The sequence below is a fragment of the Tauraco erythrolophus genome, chromosome 21 (assembly GCF_009769465.1).
Source record: "Tauraco erythrolophus isolate bTauEry1 chromosome 21, bTauEry1.pri, whole genome shotgun sequence".
NCBI classification, from domain to species: Eukaryota; Metazoa; Chordata; class Aves; order Musophagiformes; family Musophagidae; genus Tauraco; species Tauraco erythrolophus.
Window position 1 is genome coordinate 10,394,860 of NC_141485.1, and position 12,250 is coordinate 10,407,109.

General features: G+C 40.1%; 1 protein-coding gene across 4 annotated transcripts in view; it reads left to right on the top strand.

Annotated features, from left to right (window-relative positions):
* AUTS2 (activator of transcription and developmental regulator AUTS2) overlaps positions 1-12,250 on the top strand; it is a 794,956-nt gene that overhangs the window by 772,927 nt on the left and 9,779 nt on the right. For 3 of the 4 annotated variants that reach the window (XM_086624619.1, XM_086624620.1, XM_086624621.1), the window contains exons 11-14: positions 3,860-3,955; positions 5,291-5,362; positions 7,090-7,119; positions 8,388-8,459. In XM_086624619.1, coding sequence (XP_086480745.1) covers positions 3,860-3,955; positions 5,291-5,362; positions 7,090-7,119; positions 8,388-8,459 — 270 coding nt within the window. The remainder of the gene's footprint in view (positions 1-3,859; positions 3,956-5,290; positions 5,363-7,089; positions 7,120-8,387; positions 8,460-12,250) is intronic. The other variant, XM_086624622.1, reaches the window with a different exon arrangement.

Genomic DNA, 12,250 nt, shown 5'->3' on the forward strand with positions numbered 1-12,250 from the left:
GCAGTATCAGCTTTTCCAATCAAAAGATCTCTTGCTCATACACCATTTGGAGACAAGTTTGATGTGAAAAAGATGAGACAGAAGAGCTGACTCTGTTACATGAAGCAGGAGAGAGTAATTTCATCACTGTGTTTCAGTTGTGCCACAAACCCTTAGACTGATGTTTTTCCTAAGAAACTTGAAATGAAATGACAAACTATCATACAAATCCTTCAGGGATAGGTAATCTAATAGTTTTCCTAATATATCATATTTTGTTTTATAAAACCTGAAAACTTGTCTTATTCTTCAGATTTCAAAGGCACATCTGATCCACTGAGCTTGTTATGTTTTGAAAGCTCTGTTGGATGACAGCGATATCAATCCAGCTATGCACTAGATGTGTTTATATAAGAGCTACCAAAAATGTTGTTTATTGAGATGAACTGACTTTTAATATTCCAGTTAATTGTAAAGCTTCTGCTCTTAAGGGTTTGAATCTACTGATTGATTTGCTGCTGAAATATGGGTTGCATTTCCTTCATCATGTTGGCAGAGGCAGGTGTCTGACTGAGTAGGACAAGAATTTCTAAATCCAATAGTGATATTTTGATGAGAGAAGGAGTACTGCATCAGCACTCAGAAATTTGCAAAGCACTTGGCTTTATGTGTTGGTTTTGCTTAGAAGCGGAACTGGGCAAAAAAAAACTGGTTAAGATGACAACGTGATGCTTTCTGTTGTACCAATTAAACACAGTTTAACAGCTCATGCCTGGAGTCCATCCGAATAGTCCTGTTAATTTCTGACACCTCCTTTGAGTTACTTTAACCCTACCAGAGCATTTGCAGGATCAGAGCTCTAGGAGCATTAGGCAAACAATTAAGCCTGGGATAATCACTTTTACTCACAAGGTTAATGTTGCTCATTTGCATCATTGTTTGCAAAATTGTTGCACTCTTACTTGCTGAGCTTCACACGGATTCAAAAGATAGATTATCAGCAGTGTGGCATGTCCATTCAGGCAAGAACACGGCACTGGGAAGTAGGTAAATGAATTTCAGACAAATAAAGCACAGAAGTTGACATGTAATATAGGAAACATCGCAAAAGTCTCCAACTGTATCTGCTTTTCAAATTCAGTGACATAATCTCTTATAAATCTGGCAGTTGCCTGAACTGTAAAGGTCATGGTATTACCCCCTTTCAAGCAAGGGAAGGCTTCCCGTTGTTCTGCGTGAGGCACTGGGCCATGCTACTGAACCAGCAGAGATCTGGTCCGTTACGCCTCCCCGGCCTTTCCTTCGGAAAAGCTTTGTCCTTGTGAAGTGGTTGCAAAACAATCGCCATTGCGCCTGTTGGATGTTGCGCAAGCAACTACCAGGTGATCAACGTGGTGGCTACAAGTTGCATTGGGTCAACGGTCCGTAACTGCAGCAAGGCCAGACTGGCCAGGGCATTTCAGCGCTCTCTTCTGCTATGCCTATAGAATATATAGGTAACTGCTTGCAGCAGCTTCCTGAGCAGCTGCAGTATCAACAAGCGTACTTGTGCTGGCATAAGTGCATACCTGATAGGGCTTTTCCTGTTGGAGAAATACTGTGGAACTGTGTCACGTCCATAGAGTTCTTCCTTGTGACAAGAGTTTCCCCTATAGATCCACACCAAGAATTCAGATATCTTAAAAAAAGCTGGCAATGTTTTTAAGGCTTGTAAGTGAACTTTGCAGGAGGACAAGGTCCGTTTGAGAGTTAAAATCGATTAATCTACTTTAGCGTAGGGCCCGAACACAGCTCACAGAAGCTCATGTAGAGCTTTAAAACAGATTTCTTTCTTGGCATCTTTGATTTTAAAATCTTTTCTTTTTTGGGGGTGGGTGGCCTTACTGTAGCACAGTGAGCCATTACTTTTAGCTCCAGTTAATGCTGGGTCCAGCTTAGCACTGCATTGCCCCTGGCCCCAGGAAAGCTGTGGTTGCTGCATTGTTCCCCAAAGCAAGCTAGAAGGGGAAGATGTTGCTCAAAAGAGAGTGGATGCTGGAGAAAAAGGAAACACTGACTATGAACGATGTATTTTGAAAGGTGGAGGAATTTAACAGATACAAAGAGATCCTGGAGATATGATGTTTATATTTTATTAATAGTTCTGACCTTGAGGAAAGGTCGCATTTAATTAACTTACCAGTTGTTATAAAACTATAAGGAAAGGATTCCTTATTATTAGTCATAGCAAATAGAATATTAAGTGTTACATCTCTTTCCATCATTTGGAATTAGTCCATTACACGCAGAATTAAATGCAGAAGACACTGGAGGATTTAAACCACGTTTTACTCATTAAAAGTTCTTGTAAATGAGGACACGTGTCTCTTAATGATTTCTCAAATGCCTACAGTTCAGTATCAACTAATCTACAGATGCTTTCTGCGTCATTGAATGGAGCATGTTCAAATTAAATAGAATTAAAAACAACAAGTGTTATGAAAGGAGACTTGATGCCATGCTTTAAAACCAGAAAAATCTTTTGATACCTCTGAAATACTGAAATATATTCTCAGCTTTCAGTAAGTGTAATGTGAATAAATGACCTTCCAAGATAAGCTTGTGGAAGGAAAAAGGATTAAGCGCACGCATATGCCTGGCATAAACAAATTCATCAAAACTTTGCGATACTGATTTACTCTGGGATGTGATTTTCTCAGTGTTTGCCCACTCTGCATGTCCAGTCTTTCACTTTGCCCAGTCCTGCTTCTGTTCAATTGGCCATTAACTCATTTATTTTGATCTTAAAAGTAGCATACAGTAGATTGATTTTTGATCAGCTGTGTTCAGAGGCGTGTTTGTATCAGGGGTTATTTAACCTGTGTCGGGTTTTGGGTGGCAGTACCAGTGGAGGTAGCAGCCGTCCCCTGTTAGATCCTGAGGTTTCACAGTGAGAATGTATTTGGAATGTGATGTTTCGAACCCCCGACTCCTACCAGAAAGCAATTCTGTGTGTGATCTCAGCATTTTCTGTGGAATTGGACAAGTTAACTGTATTACAGCATGAGTAAAAGATTCACAGCCAGACCACAGAGACAAGATAGGATTTGGGTGTTGTGGTTTACTCGCTTGTGTCCCATATGTTTGTCTGCAATAGCACAAAACAGCTTTTTTTTTTTTTTTTTCGTATAACAGATGCATTAGGATCAGGGAGGTCAGTGGAAATGTGCATTTTTTTGTGCTTAGTAGTCTGTATAAAAAAGTACCCAAAATTTTTGTGGGGGTTCTGCCTCAACATTTCGTTTAAATAATAAGTTTTAACAAATCAGATTGTCTCTGTTAATATTAGATGTGGCAGGATATCCTCTCAGGCTAAAGAAGTAAGAATTGTGCATATTTTCTTCATTTCCTACAGATACTATTAAAATCCTAACATACTAATGGAGTTTTAATGATACAATATCCTAGAACTTGTAAGGGGTTTTTTTTCCACTTAAATGGTAGATTTCTGAGTCTTACTTGGCTCAGTATTCTGCCTTTTCTCCTTAAAAGGTTTGCAAACTGAAACCATTTAAAACCTCTATCCGATTTAAAAATTAGTAATTGAAAAAAAAAAAAAAAAGTCTCTCTGACGCGATGATGGCCTAATCCAGGGGACAGGTTGCTGGCTTTACAATTTCGGAACTGCTTTTAAGCTCTAAACGTCACGACATTTGTGACCATTTCATTGACTGCTTTAACTAACATCGTTGCAACGAGATCACTTCTTCAATGCTTCTCAGTTTTCTCCATGTACCATTTCCCTAATATTATGCAGGAATGCGTTCACTGTCTTGTTCAACTTCGTAACTTCATTTTGACCCGTGCTTCTAGTTAACGTTCTTCTGTCTTTTTGTTACAGCTGTTTCACTCCTATCCTCCAGCTGTGTCAGGTATTCCTCCCATGATTCCTCCAACTGGCCCCTTTGGCTCACTACAAGGAGCATTTCAACCCAAGGTAAGACAGGAATTATCTGTATGTCTGTTACTGCTCAGCTGCACTGGTGATGTGAGCCCCGTTCAGTTTAGCCTTGGAATGTGGTTGAGATTCTGGAGCAGTTGACATCTGAGTTACAGCCTAATTCCACAGAGGACAATTGGCTTTTTCCAAATTTACTACAAAGAGAAGTTATTTCTCATTAGGTTCAGATATATCTACATACATTTTTGAAAAAAATTATATATAATGGCATCGTTAGAAGCAAGATAATTAGTTCTCAGGTAGTACGCATTAATGTAAGGTCATGTAATAATCAAGGTTTTAAGAAATCATGATCATTATTGTTTACTCATTTCCATAATTATCCCACAGCTCCACCACAATGGAATACACTGATTTAGTTCTTCTCTCATTTGTGATAGCTAGGATAGATAAATGTGATGAGTTTGTTGTTTTTTTTTTTTCCTATTGTTCTCATGAAGTCACTCTTGATTTGTAAGTGGGAGGAAATCATATTCTGTAGTCTGTAGTCTTTGCAACTAAAGACTGAAATCAGAACTGAGATTTCTGCAGAGAAGACACCTTCTTTCTTAAATTGGCCCATCCACTATAATGGCTGAATATGTAAATTGCAGCTCATTAGTGGAATTCTTCATATGTATGGTAATCAGACTGTTAACTCTGTTACTTAATGGTTAGTTGTACTGTATCTGATTTCTTTTTTCTTCATTGTAACGCAGGAAGATGTTCTGTTTAAATGTAGTATTTTTTTTTTCTCCCCACAAACATGCATTTGTTATATTAGCTGAATATTTGCATTCAAATAATGGGAAATGCTTTTTTCTTTTTCGACTGGATGTTGCCTTTTCCAAATGTCCATATGGTAATGGTTCATTGTGGATGGAGTTGAGATCCTTGTGCAGTGACTGAAGAGGTGACTGATGCTTTGTGTGCTGACCGTCAGGTCAGCAGTTTTAGGCAGTTCCAGAGCATTACTGATAAGCAGCAGAGCATAAGCTTGGTCCTTCAAACTCTGCTTTAGATGCTGTATCATAAGTTGGTTGCATATCAGGTTTTTGATAGTGGAATGATTTTCCAGTGTAACGGTTGCTGTTCTTCACATGTTTCAGATTACTTTAAGTAACAGGAAGTTCGTGGACAATGAAAGTTTGAAAATTGAGATAATAGTATGTATATTAGTAAGTGAATCATAATGGTTATCCTTTCCTCTTAAAAAGTTTATCTTCATTGCTTAGGCAGTGTTTATGATGAAGAAGTATTATTTTTCACTTTCTAGTTTCTTTTATGCATTGTCTTACTCATTAATGCTGTCTTTCCTTGTGATATTTCTAGACTTCCAATCCTATTGATGTTGCAGCCAGACCTGGAACCGTCCCACATACCCTTCTACAGAAAGATCCACGGGTCTGTAGAAAACGTTATTCTTTTCTCAAGTAAAGCTATTCCTTCTGAAAACCTTGAATGCTAGAGCTACCATCTTCAATACATCCAAATTAACATCCTAAAACTAAAGCTTAGTCTGAATTGTTTAAGTCAATGAGAGCTAGAGAAGTTGTATGAGAACAATTTAAGTCTTGATCCTTACTTCTGATCATCATTAGCAAAAGCAAACAGATGCAATGCAGTGGAAGAGCTCTTTCCTTGCTGTCAGCAGGCATGCCCACAAGCCCAGGGGTAACGGCATGAAAGTCCAATTCAGCGTAGAAGTGTACCAACCTCTTCAAGATTTATGTTTATACTCTGTAATTGTTTTTAATGTGGGTAATGACAGTTATTCCCTTGGTTACTGTATCATTGATTGCACCAGTGAAATACGGATGCACTTTATTGATCACTTGGCGCCTCCGGATTTTTGAGTTCTGGTGTATGTGAAGAGCATTTTCTTGGCTCAGCATTTTGTCTCAGCCTTATTCTGTTCTTTCCGAAAGCCCGTGGGTTGTTTGCATGTTTGAATTAATATACGTTGTTTGCACTGAGGAACATCATGCAGCCACATTTTTAGCAGAATTCTCTGACAAAAGCAGTGGGGGACTCTCCTTGAAAGTCCGTGTTGTGATATGACTTGACTTTTGAGTACAACAGAGCTCTTTTCTTTGGGGTGTGCCGAGTTCCAGTAGTTTGGTTTGCTCTGAATTGGTGCTGTAGTTGAGCTTTATGCCAAAAGGAACCATGTTTTTTCTTTTCTGTTTATTTCATCTAATTGAAAAGATAACTAGAGCCTCTCATCATTAAGTCATTTAGCTTTATGTTCCCTTTCAACTTGTAGTGGAGTTTCGATTATTTCAGGATGATGTATTGTGCCATCACCGAGTCTGCAAAGTACCTCTTACACCTATAAATCTCCTTTAGTATTGCATTTCAAAAAAGAAAATCCAAAACAAATGAGAAATATCCGATAAATTGAATTTCTTTTCCAGCGTTAATTGATGAATTAAGAGCAAAAAAGGAGAATAAGAAAGTAATCTACCCACGATAGCCAGGCCACACAAATAATGAGAAAATTGGGGTTTTATACAGCTGCTCTTTACCCACATCTGTTCCAATGTGTAAAACATTTAAGACAAAGCCAATTTGTGACAGAGAACACATCAGGCAAGCAGGCAGGCAGTGATGGCTGTTTGAATGTACAACGCCACAGCCATTGAACAGACACTGCCACTAGTGTGCAGGGGCACGTCCGAAACACCATTCCAGCCCGTTCCAACCCAATTGCTGGATCCAGCCTGTGAAAAAGTGGCCCTGTCCACTAACCAACCTTCTCACAAGCCAAGAAGCTTTGAAAGATGAGAGCAGAAGTTTGCCCAAAGGATAGATCTGTGTTTTTCTGCAGAGTAGTTAACCAGCCATTTTTGTAGCATTAAATCAACAAATTAATGACGATGCCAGAGGACAGAGCGCTCTATGTGAGGCTTGTTTAGTTGCTTGTCAACACTTAGGTACAACAGCCATGGGGGGAGGGAGACGGGCTCCAATACGGAGGCTAAGGACTAATTATTATCCGGGAGGGCTTCATTTGAAAGTAAAATTATAACATTTTAATTTCATCTCTTAATGAAGCAATACAAATTTGCTAATTAGAGCAATTGTTTGAGTGACAGGCATGTAACCAAGCTGTCATTTCTTCTTCACAGTTGACAGATCCGTTCAGGCCCATGTTGAGGGTAAGAAATCTTCTTGTGATACAGTTTGTCAAGCTCGTCTCAGTCCCCACCGGGTGAAAGCAGCAGACTAATTATAAAAATACGCCATGTTTCGTCTTGGGTATTTTACACCGTGTTTCCTAAGCAGCGTGGTCAGTCCTTCTTTCCATGCATCAGTGATCCAAAAGGGTTTTTTTGTTAAATTTTTCAACGTTTTCAGTAAGGTCTGTATTTTGATCGTACCAACCAAGTGAACTCATTAAATCATTAGCACAGCCAGCTGCTGTGAATAAGCAAAAGGCTTGAGTTTAGGAGAGTGTGTGTGTGAGATGGGTTTTAATTTTTTGTGGTTTTAATAGTTTGTTGATATACACCTAGAAATAGAAGGCAGACCATATGCCATAGTTTGTGAAGCATTTAAGTTACCAGTAGTTCGAGGAGCTTCTGGAATTCCTGTGATTATTTTTAAATCTAGGAATCGTTAGTTGTGCAGCCAACTATACATCTTTAAATAACGAAATTGGAGAAAGTATATCCTGAATGAATCTTTTTCAGGCAAGGTTTCCAGGTGTTCTGGAAACAGAGTACAAAATCAACAAGAAAACCCAAATAGCACTCTCTGGTTCTTTCTTCCCTCTCTCCTCCCCAGCATGGTGACAGGAAGGATGCAAAGAGCCTTCCCAAACAGAGAGAATTGACTGACCTCCATTTTTTTCAGTATATTTGTAAGCCAAAGATTTGGAGATAAAGACCAACAATTATAAATGAGGGAGTCAGATTCATCTTGAAAACCAGAGTGATCTTTTAAAGTGCTTTCATTTTCATCTTTTGGTGGAAAGGCTAGTCTTAGAATAGCTGCACTTTTGGAAATGAAGTCAGTGTATGGTTGTGAAGCGATCCAGCTATGCAGAGCAACTTCGAACTCGCTGACCGTTTCATGGGTTTCGACAACAGAAGCTGCATTCTCAGCCGGTGGCACCAGAAGATTGCAAGAGTTCGTAAAACCCCAGCATGGGTTTCTTTGGAGAGAAGAGTGACCAGGAGCATTCCTGGATATCCAGATAAACTTCTTAGCAAGGGACAAATCCTTTGCATTTCTGGTTTCCCAAGAGGACGGAGGGGGAAAGCACTGAAGGGAGACCCTTTGCTTTCGGTTGTCTTGGCGTAGGGAATCCCCTAGACCAAAACAGACTGGGCTAAGAGTAGGCGAGAGCTGCTATAACTAGAATGAAACATCACAGGTATTTGAAAGTTACCTATTCATGTTGTATCCCTTTTTTTTTTTCCAGAAACCTGGAAAGTGGTGCGCTATGCATGTTCACATCGCCTGGCAGATATACCATCACCAACAGAAAGTCAAGGTCAGTCTTCTGGGCACACCTGCACTTCAGATGAATTGCCCAGTGCAAACCTGCAAGAGCAACAGTTTGCCTCTCACTGTTAGCAGTTCTATACAGTGGCTAATGTCTTGTTAAAGTAACCATATGTAGCATTATAGCATAACCTTCTGTTTCATAGTGGTGGCATATCAGAATTAAAAACCTAAAGGTAGAGTCTCAGAGGAATGTCTGTGATGCCACAGAGCAAGGACACCAGATCTTGGACTATAACAACCAGCTTGTAGCTAGGAAGAGCTAAATGGGTGTGCCTGTGAGCTACAACATTGCTTTTATTTATGGCTGAGGACACAAACATATCAAGATTATTTTTTTTCAAGTCTGGAAAAGCTAGACACAGGTATCTCATTCCTCTTATTAATGGTCACGGACAGAAGAGGGCACAGGAAGATTTCTCCTGTCCCACAGTGCTTTAGCCAACATGGCCACACAGGCTTCCATCAGTCTTTTCTCACAACCCATCCCATAGCTGGAGGTTGGCACCTGTACGTGTGTGGGCTGTTCAGGCAGACACAGCCTCTCAGGTGGAGTAGTGTTATCCAGACACTGTCTTGTTGCACTGAAGGCACGGGGGTGGAAATCTCTTCTTTTGTTACACATGCTTTGAGACTTCAAGAGTATGGGCCATGGTCAGTTTAGGGTCTCCTGAAACAGATGTCCGAGAAAAACAAATAATTTATTAATTTAATAGTTAGAGTATTTCCATTTCTTAACTGTATTTTCATTGCACATGGACTCTGTGAAGAAGGTTTCTTTCCCTTTATAATATTTTTGCTGACCTTGTCACTGAAAAATTCTCTGTTGCTCCTCGGGTTTTTCAGTAAGTCAAGAAAAGTTGGTGTTATTTACTGTTCATACTTGTACTTCAGGAGTCAATAGAAAGTAAAATTAAGGAGTAGTCCATAGCACTTTGCAGTCTGTGTATGCAATTGAATTGTGTAAGGTAGTGCTGTAAGAATATGAAGATATTGAACAGCTAGTAAAACCTACAGCTAATAGAGTTTAAAAATAACCCTTTTAAACAAGGTTGACAGGTTAATTTGCTGCAGTAGACATATCTCTTTTCTCCGCTTCCTTATGTTTCCCCTGCTAGTGATCTTCATTCATCTTCCCATTATCAAAAAAAGACAAGATTATGGACCTAGAGAGTTATATGTCCTTTTTTTTTGTTTTATTGAAAAGGTATTTTCTTGAAATGAAATTATTATTCCCATGCTATCTGTGTCCTTTGTATCTTCCTCGATTTGATATTCAGAGAGAGGTCATACTGGTGTATTTATAACTCATAATAAATGCCATTTTCATGCAGCCATTTCTTTTACCTAATACTTTTCTATCTTGCATGTTAAAAAACAGGAGTAAAGCCCAGAAGTACAGGAAAGGATGTTAGTTACTTGACTCTTTGAGGCGATGCATGATGATAATTTCAAGAATAATTGGGAAATGTATTTCACTGTCTCAGTTCAGTCAAAAAATTAGGTATGGTCTACAGTCGGTAAGGCAAGTTGGTTTATGTCCCCGTGGGCTGTCAGACTCCTACACAAAAACGAAGTCCTCCCCTCTGCATGTGACCACAAAGTGTGAAATCTCTGGCTGAAGGCTCATACAGAACAATTTCTCCTTCTAGCCCAAGGTTGTGAAGGTGCCTTTTCTTCTGCACAAGCTGAAGATGCTGCCTGACCATAGAGCAGGGGATACAATATATTTACTCAGAGATTTCAGGTTTGCATGCAATGCCACCAGGCTACTTGCCAAAGCATGGAAGACCTGATAACTACTTGGACTGCTAGTAATTGCTTGCAGAGGGCAACAGCAGCCACTGAAGAAGCAGGCATGATAGGAAACATTAAAACACAACCTTCCTGACCCCAGGAAGAATCGTATGCAGCTGTGGATGCTGTTTGCCTGCCCGTACCACTGCACCAGCGCCCAGTTCAGACCCACGCAACCTGTCTGCACGCCCAGGGAATCTCTCGGAGGAAGCCAGCGTTCCATACCAGCTCTGGGCACAAGGCAATTTTCCACTCCTCCTTAGGCTGGCCAGTGCGTTACTGGCTGGGATTCAAGAGAGGATTTATGGTCCGTAATTGGCCCTCTCTCTTTTAGGAAAGGCCTTATGGCCCGATCTAACATGCCATGAAATTAGTGCAGACATTTACACTGATTTTAGTGAGCCCTGAATTAAGGTGTTGCACTTCTGGTGGACTTCAGAGACATTCATAAGGATTTCCATCAGGAGGGGTGCTCTTCTGAACAGTAACTGGGCATGAAATAAATCTGATCAGTTTTCTTTGGTACTATTTTAAGGTAAATCAATACATTCAAAAATCTTTTAACACATCCATGATGTTCCTGTTCCTCTTCAAACAGGAGATTTTTTCATTATTAGAACAGCACCATTCATACGGCTGCAATTAAAGTTTCAGCCAGATTTTGCTGTTCTGAGTCATGCTTGTCAGAGGTTTATAACTTGGTTGTTAAAAAGAAGAATAAAAAGAGTTCGCAGCATAAAAATCAGGCACACAGGCTTCAACTGAGGCATTTGTATTTTCTGAACCTTTTTCGATTATCAAAGCACTACGGTGTACTTCCTTAAAAGACATGACCTTAACATGGACATCTTTTCCATTCCAATATTCTTACAGGCCATTATCTCAAAACATTGATAAAGCCTTTTTTTTTTCTCTTTTTTTTTTTTGTTCTCATAGCAACATAGACATGTTGCTGGCACTTGAAAAACAGCTACTAGGCACGCACATTAACTTGGTCATAACTTTTTAATATGCATATTTATATCATTGTAATAGTCTGTACTCTGAGCTGGCACAGTATTAAATACTGATTTATAAAGCGTAGCATGCTCCAGAATTGCCGTTAAGATCTACTGGTTCAGTGTTACACATTTGTAAATCCTTTCAGCTGACCTGCACAATTAATCATCAATCTGTGTTTAGGGAGTTCTGGCAGCACAGGTAATCGGGAATTTGGTTTTTCTCTTCATTCTATAAAACTATTGAAGCACGGCCCACTGAAACGAGTGCATGGCACAAAGGAGAGCCCATCCTTCCTCCACGTATCGTTTACAATACGGCTACCTCAGCAAATTTACCTTAAAAACCAAAGTCTGCTGATTCTAATACCATATAAAGACAGTGACATGCAGTGCTTTGGATTTGGAGTGCCAGCAGTCCAAATGGGGCTTCAGCTCTTTGGACTCGAACGCGCTTCATCTGTAATTTGATTGATTTTAGCCCCGAGCTTGCTCGGTCGCAGCCAGAGCCACTGACATGCGCTGCGTCGGGCGTTTCTGGGCTGCAGCCTCTGACGTGCCACATCAACGGTTCTGATGCCCACTGACTTGTCTCTGCCACAGCTGTCTAGTGAGGGAATCCTGCAGTGGGAAGAGGGTCAGCTGGCAGCGGTGCCTGCTACAGGTGATGCCTTCACCCGGCTTTTAACAGGGATCGCCTGGGATCAGGTCCAAACTCATATTTCTCTTCAGATATGCTTTTATTATTTTAAGACAGACCTTTTCTTACAGCTAAGAAGTGTCTGAGGCCTCTTCAGAGATTGCTGTGTTTGTTCTTTAGGTCAGGTCTGTGCTGAAATGCTGTGCTCCAGAGGGATGGATGTGAGCAAATGTGAAAACTGTTGAAATTTGTGGTCAATGGGCATTGGGAGCCTGAGATTTTCTCTCTCTACCTTAAATCCCCCTTCCAGGAAAATAGCTGTGCACCTATGCTTGAGGTCCCAAA